Genomic DNA, 17,987 nt, shown 5'->3' with positions numbered 1-17,987 from the left:
CATAGAGCATACGCTTAAATCTGTTCAGTGGTGACAGTAGTCACGCAAAGAACGAAGAAAAAAAAATCAAGCTCGTATCCTCCAAAAGCCACTGTATTTGTTATTCTGTGTAGTCGAATCTATTTTTCCTGACTTAGAATGTATTGAATAATAGATCCTGATATTTAAGTTAATCAATGGGTTTCCCATGGTAACTCTTTTTAGAGTTCTCTTTTCTTAGGTATATTGTTAAGAAAATGTATCGTTTTTAGTTCTCGGTATTGTATTGTATATCACTGACTTCTGTATATATCGACCGCCAAACCTGTTTCGAGGTCGATCTTGTATATGTGTGTTTCAGTTTCAAGAATTTCCTAAGTTCGAAAACACTTTCAGAACAGTGTGACGCAACAATATTGGTAACTACGATCTTGTTATTACAGTATTGAGTACAGCATACTCTGATGATATTACAAACCACAATGTAAACTTGCCTACCGTGACTCAAAAGAATAAAGGGCTATAACCAGGGTGCGAAATCATCTCATTCAAAGTGAGGGGGAAGTTCTTCTAAACGTAATGCCTGTACACAAAATCGTAACCTATCAGAAAGAAAAGATGCTAACCTAAGCTTATTAGCTTGCAAAACACACTCATTTCCAATTATACTATTCCGTATTGAATAAAACTTGAACAATGCAAGAAAAGTGTACTCTGAACTAAAACGCTGTGCTTTATTTTATTGACCTTCAATGTGTTTTAGAAACTTGCATTAATAAGCCATCAAAAATAGAAATAAGGGTGTTGTTCTAACTGGTGACCTACCAGGCTAGGTTATTATCTAGTGTTACACGTAAAAATGATTAGTCATTTAATTATTTAATTTTATTTTTGTTCAAATATAAATCCGTGTCTATTGGCTCGTGTCCTTTATTAATATAACCACAAGTTAAAAGAATACTGGTTAGGTTAGAGCTCGGTAGGTTACCAGTTAGAACAATACCGAAATAAGAAACTGTATAAAAAATAAGAATTACAGGCATCCGTTAAATCTGACAAACACGAGACTACCGGTAACCTGCTAGTACTCTTTATAGAAACAAATTATGTTCAAACTCATCTTCATTGTTCTGTATAGTGGTATGTTTACTGTCTCCCATATGGTGCCCCTCCTTAACCCAAGACTGTACCACATTTAATGCATTCCACAAATTCAAGGGTGGTTCACACAATTTAACTGTCATTAAGGCCTCTAATGTATCTATTCTTAATCGATCTCTTTCATACCTTTTCAAGTCATGTGCAACACTGAAATCACACTCACACTCTGCAGTCGACAGTGAAACTGATTTTATTTTCCGCAACAGCAGTTTAAATACGCGAAGATCATCAATAGATTTGAGACCAGATTTCAAATGTCTCCATTCCATTATAGCTATAGATGAATCTATACCCAATAATTCAGCAGCCTTATAGACATCAGAATTGCCGTACAATGGACTAAGTTTTTTTGAACTTAAAGTTTCATTAAACACTTTGAAGCAGGAAGTCAGTTCATCTGCTGGAAATCTTCTTCGTAGTTCATCTAAAATCCCGTGTAAGATCTGACATCTTACTCGCTCGAATTGAAATGATGTCGACATAATAACACAGATACTTCTCTTTGCAATTCGCGAGATAAACGTTATCATTTTCTTTCATTTCAGTAAGAGTTGTGCACACAGTATGTAGCTGAGTTTCTATTTCTCGATAAAATACAGATTTTTTGCATTGTTGTACTGACCGTAGTTAATACATGTGCAATGTCTAGAAACAACCCTAACGTAAGTATGGTTTGTCTTGAAGTTAGCTTACGATACAAACCTTCAAATTGTGTCACCGTTTGTTCACTTGACTCTTTTCTTACTTCGGCAGAAGACAAATAATCAATTATGGATGGGTAGTCTCTATATACGGTTAAGAGCACATCTTTTTCACTGGAAATCCAACAGATTCGGTTTTTTGTTTGTTTGTTTGTTTGTTTGTTTGTTTGTTTGTTTGTTTGTTTGTAACTTTCAAAATATCTTTTTCGCCAATGACTGGCAATGTTTTCGGGACGAGCAAATGCAGAAGGCTTACGGAAGATTTTATAAAGTTCGTCAAGCAGATTTTCAAAGTGGTGTACTGCGTTCACGAATCCAAAAACTTTTTCTGTTACTAAATCAAGCCTATGAGTCATGCAATGAATACTGGCGAAGTGGGAAGCAAAATTTCTTCTAATGCGAGTAGCAACTCCATCGTGCTTACCTATGAAAATCGATGCGCCATCTGATCCAAGACCCACAAGCTTCTCTTTAACAATATCAGAATCAATGCCATCTCTTGCGAAAGCTTCAATGATCTTCATTTCTATTGTTTTTGCGTCTGCTTTCGCGATGCGTACTAGTTTATGAAAACAACTTCGAGCAATATTCCTCTCACCTACGCACGTAATACACAGAATCAAATGCTTTTCAGAGAATCGATCTGTAGACTCATCAACGGATATAGAGAAGTAATCAGTAGACTTCAAAAATGTTACCAATTTCTTGTGTAGCTGTTCTGCAATGAAACGTGTTATCAAAGTAGCACTTTTGTCTGTATGAAAGTGAAATTCCTATCTCTAAACCATTTGCACGTTGTAATTTAATCAGTTCTGGGTGATCCTTGAAACTCCAACCTCGCTTTGCACTAGTATATACAGTACGAAATACTTTTACCGTTACATACAGTTGCTGTTCTTGCTTTCTCAGACACGTTTCTCTTGCTGTTTCTGTGTTTTTTTTTCCAGTGCCTTTTTCTGAAGAGTAACTTCTACATCTAAGCACAACCGATGAACTGAACTTAGTTCATGTCTGTATACGGTATCCAAATTTTCATTTTTCTAAGAAACACTTTTCGATTATCAGGGCAAGTCATTATTGGCAGTTTTGATCTTATTGTTTTTACACACGAAAGAAGCATATAGTTTACAAACATTACACATCATCACTTCCTGTTCTGCTTTCATTCGAAAACAAGCTATGATCTATCTTGTTTCCACGAATTCTAAAATCTTTTCCATTCCGTGGGCAGTTGACTTTCTTTTAACAATGTTACATTTTGGTTCATTTTACTTTGCATTATTTTATCACTTCCATCACACGAACTCTCTGACAGAGGTATTTTAGAAGCTTCCATCACATTTGCACTAAAGCACTTCTTTTCAACTTCAACCGTTTTACTATTACTGCATCGTAATAGTAACCGTCACCGTTTTTGTTCGTAAATAGTGACCCATTATTAGTAACATGCGAATTGTCACTATTTAGTTTGCGAACTTTATTGTCTGACTCAGAATTAACGTTGAAGTATTTTGTAATACATTATTCGTAGTACTCTTCCGACGTTTCATTTTTGCTACATTCAAGAAGTCAGTAACACCGCACTCAAGTATGATCACCTTAGTAGTAGAAGGAAAAAAAGAATATTTACTTCGGATCTCATCTCTGTTTTGTTTTCAGAGTTGCCAGATAAAAGCACAATTTAATTATTCACTGCATTTTTATTTTTGCGTAATGCTAACTGCTCTTCGATGATTTTCATTATACTTTTCTTACTGAAATATTTGCGAATATAGGCCTATTGATAAGTGTATTGAATTTGTATTAATGGAGTACGTGAGCCTTTGAAAGTATTTTGTAGGGAAACTAACGTTACATTTTCAAGAAATATGTATGACTTCTGACAAATACCTGCATATTCTCTTCCCCCGATTTCATTCAATTTATAGATTTGGCTTGTAGATCACATTAAATCTTGCTATAAGAATAAATACACAAATTATCACAACTGTTAAAACTGTCGTACTGGCCGTTTAGGGATTGGCAATTTTCGGTTTATACTGTATTATTAAATGAGGTTATATTCTCTTGTTGTATATTTGGACCATTTATTTGATCTGTTATTGTTAGATTTATTCGTAGTATTGTGCTGGAACGTTAAATCGGAAGCAAAAATTAAACATTTCATAGTTTCTAAGCAAATTAAATATTTTCTTTTACACCTGTATTACTGAAATCTTCCTTGAGAGAAAAGGGTAACAGAAACACAATTTTTTTTCTTCCGGACAATCAGCATACAATTTCCTTTTGTTTCTGATAGTCATAACTTTTTCTTCTTATCCACAAGTTTACAATGTGCTTCCGTATTTTGTCGAGTTGTCTGCTATCCAAATTTAGCTATAACTTTAAAATTCCTATATATAGGATTCCTTTAATCAGTCGTTCTAAGTTATTATTACTACTCTTTCTAGCTTCCATAGATCGAAACAAAGATAAAGAGAGAGATAAAATTAGAAAATTAAGTCATTAACATAAGGATGTAATAAATACTGGTAAAGACATTAAATAGAATTACATGAAACTTACATGTATGAATGAATGTGAAGTTTCAACTCACCAATAATGTTTGAGATTTGATCAGAAAATTTCATATTCGAGATTAAATTGATGTCAAATAACAACAGTACTCGGCTTTATATACCTTATCATTCCCGAAATAGGTGAGGCTTTAACCTCGTCAGTACTTCCAGATTTTATCAAAAGTACTTTTAACCTCAAAAAAGGAAACTTGAACATAAAAAAAAATATTTTTACCTTTTAACCTCAAGAATAATTCTAACCTCAGCACATATTTCCATATATAGGATATGTGGATTGCCATCCTTACCTTTGTCATCCTTACCCTTGAAGATGTTAACAAATCGACCAGTGGCGGCTTTAGCAGGTAGGCCGGGTAGGCACGGGTCTACCCAAAAATTTTGAAAAATATATAAACGCTAAAAGATATAATAAAGAGAAAATATATTTTCCACTATTTGTATAATGGTAGATAATTATTTAACAAATAGGATCAACGATTTCTGTAAAAGTAATTTCCTACTGGCATTAATAAATCAAATGTGTATATCTCTATGCATCCATAAGCAAGGGAGCGGGCCTGCCCAAAATTAAAATCTTAAAGCTGCTCCTGAGATTGACTCCATTAACGAACTCCGCCAAAATAATTGCATTAGCTGTCTATTACAGAAAACAGTATTCAGAAATCCGTTTTCGTTCAAGAGTTAACGTGTGGAGTACCGTACGTACATACTAATAGTACTATCTTGTTACAATATGATAAAAATCTACTAATAATATAGTCCTAATACAATATTACCTACTGTATATTACAGAGGCCCACTGGCGTGACCTTAATAATTAACACAACTCAGCGTTCTTAATCCAAGGATATACTTCCTTGTACTTTATTTAATCACAGTCCTTCTTCAGAAAGTTGTGACATGGTAACAAAAAACATAAAATAAAAAATAATTTCAGTAAATTTGAAGTATCACATTGTCTCAAAAGGGTTGTTCTGATTTATTTACATATAACCTTCGTGTTTACTATCGTGTGAAAATTAAAAAAAGGTAGATGTTTGAGCAGTTACACTACCTTTAGTTATAGTATGTGGAGATTTAAGAGCCTACTCAAAGAATCATAATCAAGCGACTATGCACGTTACCTTACGTTTGCATGGTCCCATGTTAGACAGAGCTTATCTCACGAATCTCTGCCGCGATTGACGCCAACGAAGAATTTCCTCCAAGATAGATACTATTGAAGTACTGTAACTTAAATATAATACTCGTGAGCTAAGCTATACTTAAGTTACTACAATAGGATCTGTCTTGTAGGAAATTCTTCGTTGGCATCAATCGTAGCAAAGATTCGTGAGCTAAGCTATATCCGATACGGATACTTACCCTGGATACAAACCCGAGTAGTGGTTAAAACTCTCTTTTAATCAGTAGATCTCGTTTCGTGTAGAAGAGGCAGAGTACAATCAAGTCCAGTCAAAAGTATGATATAGTTTACCTATGAGATTTTAAGCTATCCAGCAATCGCTAATTTAAAAATTCTTTAATGAGCAGATAAGTAATTAATCGTTGTTTATTTTACTTATATAAAATATAATATGTTAGCATTTAGTACTCGCAAATTAGTAGATACAGAAAATGTTAGCTTTTACGTGCTAGCAATGTTAATTCGTAAAAATCTTAACTGACGTTCTTGCGTTTCTGTCTACATTTCAGGGTCCAATTCACCTCCGACTTCTACTTCTCCAAGAGACACTCTCAGTGCATTGGAAATGTCCCGCTTTACACTTTGGAACTTATATAACACTGCAGCAGCAAATGAAGAAAGACACTTGCCGCCGCAGAAGGAAGCTCTAAACCTGGAAGTATCGAGGCAGGTGGCAGAGCAAGCGAAGGCTCTGGAGGCAGCTCGCGAAGCAGCACGGGAAGCAGCGGCTGCTGCGGCGGTAGTTAAAAAAGAGGCCCAGGAGCCAGGGCCACCTCCACCAAAGAGATTTGTTTCCGAAGAAGACAGGATGCATCCAGGTGTATCAGGGGCGCATATCAAAATTACAAGTCGAGGTAAAGAATCAAGGCTGTTTCACTGGAAGTTTGACAAGAGATCGAAAATGTCTTTTTCTAATTTGCAACTCTACTTTTTATTTTTATTTATTTATTTATTTTTTATTTACGTTGCATATTAAAGGGGTTGTCGCATATCCCTTTGTCCAGGAAACCAAATCTTAAGTTGAAGCGCAAAAGAGGTTTTTGCTGTTTTTTCGATTACAATGCTATGTCTACGAGAAACAGTGGATATACACTTAAGATAGTATTGCATTTAGTTTACGCTACTCATCATAACTGGAAAGCATTATAAAACAAACTTGACGAAAGTAATGAAACTTCTATTCGTAAATGATAGTTAAATAATAGGGACAGAATTTCTTTCAAACTGCAGTTTACTAATTGTGCTCACTATTTTGATATGAATCTACTTAGTAAAAGAAATACAAAATGGTCTATATAAATCTTTATCATTGTATTTAGTTGTAATTTTCGTTGGGTGATGTTATAAACGTGACACGACATTTGACCGTCGCAGTAAGTATGTAAAAACCGATCTGGCAACTTCGACGGAAATTAATATACGATTGTTATTACTGACTACTGGCAAGTGAGCAAACATGCAGTATTGTCTTCAATTGGATAATGAGTTTTCTGATTGAAACACAAAGGACATGATAATTTGGTCTTTGTAACGTGTAGACCAACAATTCTTTCAATGGTGAGGAAATCAGGGAAAACTGGCTCGCTTCTCAGCAAGAATGATCTAAGCAGAAATATCGTCTTAAACTAGCATAAATGACATTCGCAAACGTTAACTTGGTTCATCAATTAAATCGCTACGTCTGCTAATCGCGGGAAATGATTACTTAAGGGGATACTTGCAAGAGAACAGCAAAGAAAGTTATGATTTCAGCATGTAAGATGGGTAATACATGAATTGAAGGAGCCAGAAAAAGAAGAGTGAATTTGTTATTGCTACTGGCTTCGGGTTTTTCTTCACTCACCGCATTGATGGCTTCCGAAAATTCCAGTGTCACTGTTGAAACATCATTGCATTCTAAAAAGATTGGTGGTGTAAGCGATTCTGGTTTCGATTTCGGGACATTCGGTCGAAAAAGTATAAAAGGTTTTTCAGGCTAATGACCCTTCGTGAGGTTTTTCTGGGTTTTCCTCATTCACACCAGGCAAATGCCGGAATTGTACCTAATATAATGATCTCCGGCTGCTGCTTTCCTTTCTTCCTCCCCAATTTCCCGGGTATTGTGATCGCCGAGGGACATCATCCCTCGTACATGACGGACAAACATGGCCATAGATGCCGAAAGCCCACAAATCTAATTCCCGACCCTCATTGTGAAAAGGTTGGTACCTGATGTATGCACTGTCTGCTTTGGGACTTGGTCCCCATCCCCCTTTATTCGATGTGACCCTGGAAACTCATTTATGGTCGTATATTCAACGAATTTTATGCTACGATTCCAACAGCACTAGTTGATGGAGACTACTTTCAACAGATCGCACTACATGCCACACATCTAAACCTTCATGCAACTCATAACAAGCTTTTCTTAGTGACCGTATAATGTCAAAGAACATTGACCTCCCAAATCACTTGACCAAATTTTTCCCGTCATTATTATATTTTGTGTTATCTGAAGGTAAGGGTATATAGGAATCATCCGAGAACACCAGATGCACTGCTTAAAACAATCAGGATTGAAGTTATCAGCATTACCGTTCATATATTCAAGCAAACATAATAAAATATAGTGCAAAGGGTTCAGTTGTGTTTACAGGAAGATGGAGGCCATTTTGGGCATATGACGTGACAAAATTATTGTTATTTACTGTATATTCAGAACTGATTGCACATGTTCGTTGTGATTTGTTTAGAAGTTACAAGTTAATAAAACTGTAAAGTTTTAAGCAAATACTCCTATATAATTTTTATAACGATTCCTTATGAAGATTCAGCTTCCCTAAATTATTGTAGCATCTTGGTCAGTATATCTCCAGAACTATGTAACAAAATTCTTCAGTGCAATTTGGAAACACATTTATTTTATCATTCATTTATTGAAACCATTAGAGAAACAAAGCTTGTTAGCCTCTAGAAAAAAATAAATTAATAATTTTGAATTTTCATTCATTATGACGTGTCACTGACCTTTTAAAACTATTGGGAATTGAAGAGTAAAACAGTGAATCATTTGTCACAAAAATAAATTTAAAAAATATAAAGGAGGAAAGAAATGAAGACTAAATTTTTAACAAAAAGAAGAAACAAGAAAAACCAGCTATCAAATCTTAAGGCTATATCTTGAGGGTTAAAAACGGTGAACGAGAAATCAAATGAATGATTATGGAAAAATTAATGGAATAAGAATGTGAGAAGAAACCGAACAACCTCGATGAGATCCAGCCCGCATGAACGAATTCAAATTTTAGTACGAGTTAACGTTAAGCTATTATGTATTAAGTAGACAACATGGCGAAGAAGATTGGAACAAGTAACTTAAGGAATGTATATGTTAGACCTCTTTGCATGAAAATATACTTTTAACAAATGATTTGTTTACGTTATTAGTAAAATGAAGTATGCTTGCCTAAAAGTATATTTTAGTACCAAAACGTATACTTCTCCTAGTTTCCTTCTGGAAAACCAGTATCAAAATCATAGATACAATAACGTGATCAATAGACTTTGTAATACTATAAGTGTATATAAGTTACAGTTGAAAGTAATTTTCTTGAAAATAATTTTATTGTGAACTGAGTGCTGACTATCCGATCTGTATATGACTTGATCGAGTTACCCAGGCAAACACGTTTCAGCAGATTCTGTTAAAGTTACTGATAAAAGTCATTAGTGTTATTAAGCTTTTTTCTACACCCAGCTTGTTAATACTATAATTTTATTTGCTTCTAGACCATTGAAGTATACAGAGTATATTAGAATCATCCTCCTAATTATCATCGTTATAGATATTTGCAGGTCACCTATAACAAGCTGAGAAGCTTCAATGTACTACCGTTTTCATTTAATCTCCTTGTCTTAGTGTAGCAATTGTCCGTTTTAATACCTTTATCAATTATAGTTTTCTTTCCCCGTTTCTCTTCTCTCCACTATACCTTCTATTAGTTCCCCTAGGATAGAGGTCCTTCTGAGATATGCTATTTTTCTTCTACTTTTAATTACTTTGAATATTGTTCTCTCTTGCTCTCTCTCTCTCTCTCTCTCCCTCTTTTTCTTTCTTTCTCTTTTTTCTTTCTTTTTCCAGCACCTTCTTATTGGTTTTGTATTCGACTCAGCTACTTTTTCCATTGTTCTTCACATTTCCAAAGCTTCTAGGTTTTTCATCATTAGACATCGGGTTTTTATGCACTGAAAATTCATGAAATATGCATGCAACTATGCTGTTAAATATGTTAAAATATGCACTTAATAGGCACTAACAGTACAGTAAAAGAGAGCATTTTCAACTATGCAGTATAATTGTGACAAACTTTTGTAAGTGAAATATTACATTGAGAGTGTACTTTACTTTCACGGACTTCTCTTTAGAATTTATTTTTATGACAGTCACAGTTTATATGCTCATAATTTTTAAAAACACACAAATTATGAGATTAAAATAAACACAATGATTTGAGAACACGATATCTAAGTTTTCTTCACATTTGTATTGTAGAGTGCATTCACTTTACACGAAATAATACGAGCCTCTTTTCTACACGTTTCCACTGGAAAAAAAAAAAAAAAAAAAAAAAAACTTTTTTAAGGATATACTCCTTCCCGTAATTAACCTTACAGTATATCACAAGATGCTTCTCTTCATTTATTGGTGTCAGTTTGTGACATTTGTAGCCTAACAAGCTGAAATTTAATCCTTGAAGCTATTCTCCCATAGCTTCAATTGTTTTGTCGTTGGAATTTCTGGCAATAACACCGTCAATTTATTTTTTCACAGAGCACCTGAATTCACCAGCAGCTGACTGGAGCTTGTGCCGAACTCCATAAACTAGAGCTGAGCATTCACTGAGCAGCATTCCTCGCGTCTCTTGTTTCTGAATTGATCGACACGATATTGCAATGTCTTTATCCGTATCAGATTTCTCGTAACGTCTTGGCAATTGTAAGTGTCTATGCTCTGCTGATCGGTTGCTAACATTATTGGTCCTCCATAAACTAGGCATTCTTCCATCCTCCAATGAAAAAAGCCGTTCTGTTGCATAGACATGTAAATACCTTGAAAATAAAAGTTAAAATTGGATGTATTTCATGCTATAAGCATACATCTGAAATAAAAACTTACATGTTGAGTATGCTCTTAAGCACTAATATACACTCTAACCTTTGAAATATGCATTTATATGCACTATAAAACTTCAAGTTCGAGCTGTATTATTAGAAACCCCTATCAAGTTTAACACAGATGCATATAAGCAAACAAAATATGCATTTGCATAAAATTCCGATGTCTATTCACCACTTCACGTAGTGCCTATATTTTTGCCCTGTAGATTCCAATATTCCATATAAAACATATGATGAGCCTTTTTCTTAACTCTTATTCACAGACCCTCAACATTTTTCTACCTTCTACCGTAAATACTTCTCTCGCATTTCTAAAATCGTTTTAATTTCGCATTTGCACTTCATATCTGCACCAGTGATACTGCCCAGCCATGAAAATTAGTCAACTGTTGTACTTTCATCAGTCCTACTTCTATATTTGAAACAAATCGCCCTATTTCCCCGAACTATCTTTCCTTTTATATTTCTAGAAATATATTATCTTTTTAAAATCGTAATTCTTTTGTTCTTGTCAATCTCTTTTTCTCTATCTATTTTTTTTCACATTGTTAATCTCGTGCTCCTGTCCAATACTCCATACGAAAACGTTCCCCTCCCGGAGATCTGAATGAGAGAATATTTTAACCTGCGAAAGACCATTATAAATGTTTTCGTCAGCATATTGGGTAATTATTGCTTCACTTTCACTTTGCTTTTCATGTCACAGTATCACAGTCATTAAAATGATTCTGATTTTACTTGAGACTTACATCAAAATGCCCATTATGATAATTTCAAATAATTAGATTACTGAAAGAAATGCAAACTCCTTTCAAGGCACTCTTTGTCTGACTACTTCTTTTACATCAATGCGGCAAGAGCGTGGCGCCTTCTGATAGAGAATTACTTGCAACATAGCTCAAAATTTCATTGTTCCACGCAGTCCTCCTCTCACCTGATGTGAAGTGTTATCTACCGGGAAGGAAACCGGAAACAGGCCCTGATTTATATCCCATTTCTTGTCATTTTAAGAATATCTGGAGATAATATGCAAAATAAGCAGATTGTATCTTATGATAGAATAATACCTTGATGACTTTTTCAATAAATTGGTCAGAGGAAATGAGAGAGAGAGGGAGAAAGGAATTTGTAAGAGCAACGTCGAATTACCTACATTCACCAATTCATTTACCAATTCAATTTTAGATCGTTCCGTATGAACTTGATGGTGAAACAAAATCATATGCATGAGTCATTTCTGGTTGCTCTATTTTCACCATTCCACTAATTATTTTACCATTTTAAATTTGGTATTCCTTCTTCTCATTAGCTTAAAAGATGAAACTAAAGCAAAGAAGATAACTGAGCATTGGTACTTTCGAAAGTTTTTTCCTTGTTACATATGTACTACAATTAAAGACACTGTAGAAAACAATGTAAGTGCCAAAAGCAAGAGTTACTGTAACAGTTAAGACGAAATATAGTAAATTGTGCCCAAGCACCACAAAATAGAAAATACTGTTGCTTAGAAATACAACCTAACATATAACGAAGTGAAGCTATGTATGAAAATCTAACAAAGGTATAAACATATTAAAAAAATAAAACAAGTTAAACAATTTCAAGGTGGCACTTGCATTGTTTTCTACAGCGAGTCTTCAATTGTCTTCAAGATGTAAGGAAATTTAAGTTTAGTACTTTACTTTAATATGTAATTCATAGCATATCAATAGTATTTAGCAATCTTAATAGTAATTTTGGATCTTTAATTGTTGTTTGTTTAATTATTACAGGAGATGGGCGGACAGGTATTGACAACTCTCTTGTAGTCAGTATGGAAATAAACGGAATCATGTATCAAGGGGTGCTTTTTGCTCAAGCTGCAAGGAGTCGTCTTTCGTGAATCCTGTGGAATATTGGATTGTGCCTTCTTTCCTCTGGCAGAAAGATATGGAAGGACATATTCCTTTCCGTTGGCAACAATGCAACTGCAATAAAGCTACTTCGATAATAGCCGTCGGCAATGAAGACTGTCCTGACGTAACCAGTCAAGGTTGTTCCATGAGGTACATCTGTTATGTGAATGCATACGTACTCCGAATGTTTGAATTTTGCGTATTGTGTGAATGTATGCGTGGATGTGTGCGTATGGATGTAAATACTATATTTAACAATTTTAAAAAATCTATTGCTGTGCTTCGAAACTGCCAGTACGCGAATTGGAACACCTTGAAATTTATTAAATGCAGACATATACACTGTATCTACATTTTTTGGTTCCCTTTTATATGTAATATCTAAAATGAACAACATGTGAAATATATAAGTAAATATATATATATATATGTATGTATATTATAAAATATTACTTTCGTGTGATAAACGTATTTATAATCTAGTATTAAATAAACAGATTTTGCCACAGGAATGTCACTTTGAAGATGCCTTAATGCCAATTCAGGAGTCTTCCACAAGAGTTCGTTGTCAACAGAACAAATGTTGTTGCAGTGCTCATTCCAGAATAAGTGATGAATGATTAATATATCTTGTGGCAAAGCTGTTACATGTTCAGATCTCAGTTCCCCTTTTTCCCCTTTCAGTGAATTATTTATTTAAAAAAAAAGTTATAAATTGATGTCTTTTTCAAAGCAAGAACTATATATGATGTTTGTCAGTAGACCGTTTGTAGCGTTTCTTTACCAATGAAATTGTTTTAAAATTGTAGCAGTTAAAACGTGTTCATGAAATTGCTATTTGTAATTCTGATTTTTTTTTGGTAGTAATAGGGTTGCTTCAATTTGTACCTAATGACACGTACTTTGTTAGAAGATATTTCCTGTACATAATAGATTCAGCCTAGAATCAGTTGTTAGTATTATTACTCATGTTTGTAAGTAGACATTTATAAGTGATTAAAATCTTACTTGTTAACATAAAATATATAAATACATATTGAAAGTGTGACATAAATTCAGAAAAGAAAAAAGAAATCTTTTTTTCTCATTCGTGTGTCAAAAATTGTACATAAACATAATAAATTTGAATTATATTTTTACAACTGTTATTACAGCTGAAAATTTATCTATGTTTAGTTGACAATATATTTTAAAGTCACCTTTGTTATTTAACATTAAAATTTATCTGATGGTTTGTCTAGAATTGTGTTTTTAATACTTCAAACTAAATTTATTTTGAATAAAAACAAAAGACTATTTGAGTCCTAATAACCATGAATGAACTAACACTAGCAATGACAAAAGGTGAGTCAACAAAATAGTGAAAATGAGTATTTAAGGTTAATAAAAAGGAGTCGTCTTATTTAAAGCATAGGTATAAATTTGATCTTCAATTTAATATGATATGAAAATGGAGAGCTTTCGTTGTACAGTAACTGTAACAATCGAATCCTTCATAATTTATCGTATAGTGTGATTACAATATTAAATTCTATCCAACTTCTTGGCTATAACAGCAGCCATTTTCCCATCCAATTTGTTCTAGAAATTCCTTTTCTAAAATGTCACAGTTGAATAATAATAATAATAATAATAATGTAGTCAATTTCATGCATATTTTCTTCTACTTCTTCATCGTTGTTGCCTATCTGAGCTCCATTCCCTATTATAAAAAATATTTATAACAAGATTGAAATAGTAACATTTTTAGCATATATTTTAGTTATTTCAACTGATTTTAATTTCTGTAACAAAATCAAAATTCTATATTGGAACACTCTTTAATTCTAATAATATATTGAATTGGGTAATCAATATATGATATCAATTTAATTAAATGAAAAACAAAAAAAACAGACTTTTGTTTGACGAGTTGAATCACATTCATGGTTATTATGATGAATATGAGAGCTAGGTTGTAGATTTTACATTTTCGTGCAATATTATCAAGCGTTAAAGCTAAAATGTATAATTTCTTTTAAAGCTTTTTAAAATACAACTTTCTTTTAAAGTAATAAATTTTAGAATATTACAAAAAAAAAAAAAAAAAAAGCAATATTCCGTCGGATAGTGATTTTATCGTTAGTCATTCGCTGTAATAATTTGATACTACGTAACACTATTACAAGGGATTTTACTTATTAGTAATCCATCAGAATCATGCATTATTATTGTTCGGGCAATAGCAAATAGTCATATAGTAAAGACTTGGTCTAATTGGTCTCAAATGCTACGTAAGTTTATTTCTTCAAAACAAGTTTTCATACAAATAAAATATTGGTTACCCGTATTAAGGCCAGTAAGTGATGCTTTCTGATTCGTATTTTTAATCAACATAAAATAAAACAAGAGAGCAAGTTGGAAGTTTTCGAGTCTCTCCACATAATATCTAGTATCAGGGTAGATATGCAATAATCTGTTCAGTGAGTAATGTATGGTTGAAAATCAACAAGTGTTTCCAGGTTTTACGAAATTAAAACAAGTGTGAGGATCCTATATAATATCCACGTAGTCTTAGTTTCGGGAAAACTGTTAATACTGGTTAGTTTTTAATTATACATTATTATGATGTCCCATACATACATACCTATAGTATAGTTTTCTTGCGGCAAAGTATAGAAAATTTATTGTTTCTCTCCGAAAGACATTTCTTAGCGCATTCGGTTTGATTAACTATTTATTTAGGACTTGATTTTCCTGAAAGTGACATTTTTGGGATCAGAAATAAGCTACTCCAGTTACTTCGAATGTATAGAGACCTTCTTTATTTAGAGGTATCTTTTTAAATACTATGCATGTACTAATAAATAATTTATCAGTTACATTAATTGGCTTGTAAGTCGTGATCTTGTACATTTTGCTTTAAATTCTCATTACTTAGTACCTATCTTTGTTCACCGTGCAAAGTATACTCATCTACACGTTCTGAAAAGTGAAATAAATACATATTATGAACATACTGTAGTTTCTCAATTATAATGTTACTTAGAAAATGTGCAATCTTTTAAAGAATAAAAAATCTGTTATGACTGTAAATTTAGCGTGTGCTGTTTTTTATAAAGTAAAATAGCAAGTTACCCAAGGTTTCTTGGGTCTTATAAAATCTTTAATACCTTTATTCAAATAGAATATATGTTGAATCATATTAAACTCAACATTAAATTTAATTGAAGGCGTACATGCCTAATTGCCATAGCCTTCATGATTTTATTTATTATTGAATTATTTTTTGTAATTTTTAACAAAATGACGAAACATGCGTATTTGTTTCAGAAAGACACAATTTTAAAGAAGACAAAAGTACTAAAGTACTTTTAAGAGTATTCTAGAAGCTGACAAACATTAACACATTTCAGATTTATATATCTAAAAAGAATTAGCAATAAATATAAATTGTTACGAACAAATATACATTTTTTATATTATTATTATTTATACATATATATATGTTAGTAATTTTTCTGTGCCAGTATGCTATATTGTATTATATGTTCAAGTGTGTGTGTGTGTATGTGTGTGTGTGTGTGTGTGTGTGCGTGCGTATGTGCGTGTTCATGCGTTTTTGTGTCTTAAGTTTGCGAGTGAAGAAACAGATGGATAAAAAGTGAACTAAAGATATTGAAGTATTTAGTATTATAATAAAGTGTATACTAGTTATTAGAGTTGATTTCTGAAGCACTTCGAAATATAAAATCTCCAATCGGTGATTTGGCTGTAATGTACTATCAATCGTAATTTTTTCACTACTGGGCAGTTGTCTTTGTTGCTAGTGAAGGTGCAGTTTATAGTAACTCAGGGATTTTTACAGTATCAGTATGTCTGTTTTGTCATTCTACTGCTGAGAACTTTCGTGTGTGTATGTGTGCGTATATGTACTTATTTTATTATTATATTATTATTATTATTATTATTATTATTATTATTATTGTCTATGTGTGAGTTTTTCTTGTTTGTTTCTTAGTAATGAATTTATTATAAAATAAGTTAGACAACGAAGAAAGACTAGTGAAGTTTAATAGTAAATAACAGAAGTGTTGTCGTGGAACAGCACATTTTTAAAAATGCTGTACAGTTCCTATGTATCAGACAAGTGAAAAAAGGCACAGTAGTATTCACTAAAATAATGTTACTTTTGTATTAAATGTACTGTTCTTTCACACGCACACTGAAATCTTATCCATTGTCTCTATAAATATGTGTTTGCCAAGTAATGAAAACTCATAGATAAATATTAAAGAAAGTGTGCAAGTTTTGTACGTGTCTTGTAGGAGCGCATGTATGTTTGCATTTTGTATGGTTGTTTATTTTTACCCTGTATAGAAGGTTTTGTCTCAGAATGAATTGTTTACGTTCATTGAGCTGGTTCAATTCATCTATGTTCAGCTATTTCCAAAATAGGTTCTTCTATCTTACATACTTCTTACCCATGCACTTTGATTGTATATATTGGGAGACAAAAAGGCGTGGAGTTTTGAAGTCTAGATAGGAGAAACACCAAAGGATTATCATGTCTGTAATTTACACAGTAAAAGATAAATAAATGTTTCATTTTATCAATGTAATTTTGTTGTGTTGTTTCTCATTACGCACAACGTTACAAAGTATAAAACAGAGGGAACTAAGTCCTGATGGAAAACACTCCCGTAAGGACGCTTCCATACGATAACATATAGCCAAATTATAACCTTTATGTACCTTAAAAAAAAATCAAATTCAGAAATCGTAGAGAAAATCGAAGTTTTCGTAGAAATATGTGCTAAATCAATATTTCTGCAATACTATGTACAATAGGCTGATCTTGTATTCGACTGTTTTTTAAAGTGTACTTACTCTATGCAAACCATGTTACCGTCACAGAGTGTGTTCTATCGGACCACCAGCATTATAGACTATCGTTCTACACCGCAATTTCCATTACAACAAACTAAGTTATACCATAGGCATAGAAATTTCATCCTATTTCTCCTTGTAGATTTTCCATGGTACTGAGTCGAAGGTACTGTAGATATTATCTAAACAGTCCAAATACGCAAAAGTCAATTGGGCTGGCTCTAGTGAGTGCCCTAAAAAGAACTAATTATGATTCCGGTTTTCTGCTAAAGTTTGAAATGCAATAATTCAAAATGAGACAATAATGTTTTATCCCCCCCCCCCCCACCACACACACATATATAAATATGACATCTGTAATAAATAAGATTTATTAATTCAATAAATCTAGCCAATAACTATGTACGTATATATTGTCTGACATGCACACACCACACCTAACCTTTCTGAACGTCTTTAA

The 17,987-nt window shown here is 33.0% G+C and overlaps 1 protein-coding gene across 6 annotated transcripts in view; it reads left to right on the top strand.

Annotated features, from left to right (window-relative positions):
* LOC145678384 (AT-rich interactive domain-containing protein 3C-like) overlaps nt 1-17,259 on the top strand; it is a 788,039-nt gene extending 770,780 nt beyond the window's left edge. For all 6 annotated transcript variants that reach the window (XM_081748463.1, XM_081748461.1, XM_081748464.1 and 3 more), the window contains 2 exons: nt 6,116-6,460; nt 12,536-17,259. In XM_081748463.1, coding sequence (XP_081604589.1) covers nt 6,116-6,460; nt 12,536-12,645 — 455 coding nt within the window. In that variant the 3' untranslated portion in view covers nt 12,646-17,259. The remainder of the gene's footprint in view (nt 1-6,115; nt 6,461-12,535) is intronic.
* Nucleotides 17,260-17,987: the final 728 nt, after the last annotated feature.

Source organism: Thermobia domestica, chromosome 2 (assembly GCF_964235325.1).
Source record: "Thermobia domestica chromosome 2, izTheDome1.hap1.1, whole genome shotgun sequence".
NCBI classification, from domain to species: Eukaryota; Metazoa; Arthropoda; class Insecta; order Zygentoma; family Lepismatidae; genus Thermobia; species Thermobia domestica.
Note: the sequence above shows the minus strand (reverse complement) of the source record. Positions and strands in the feature narration are given on the sequence as shown.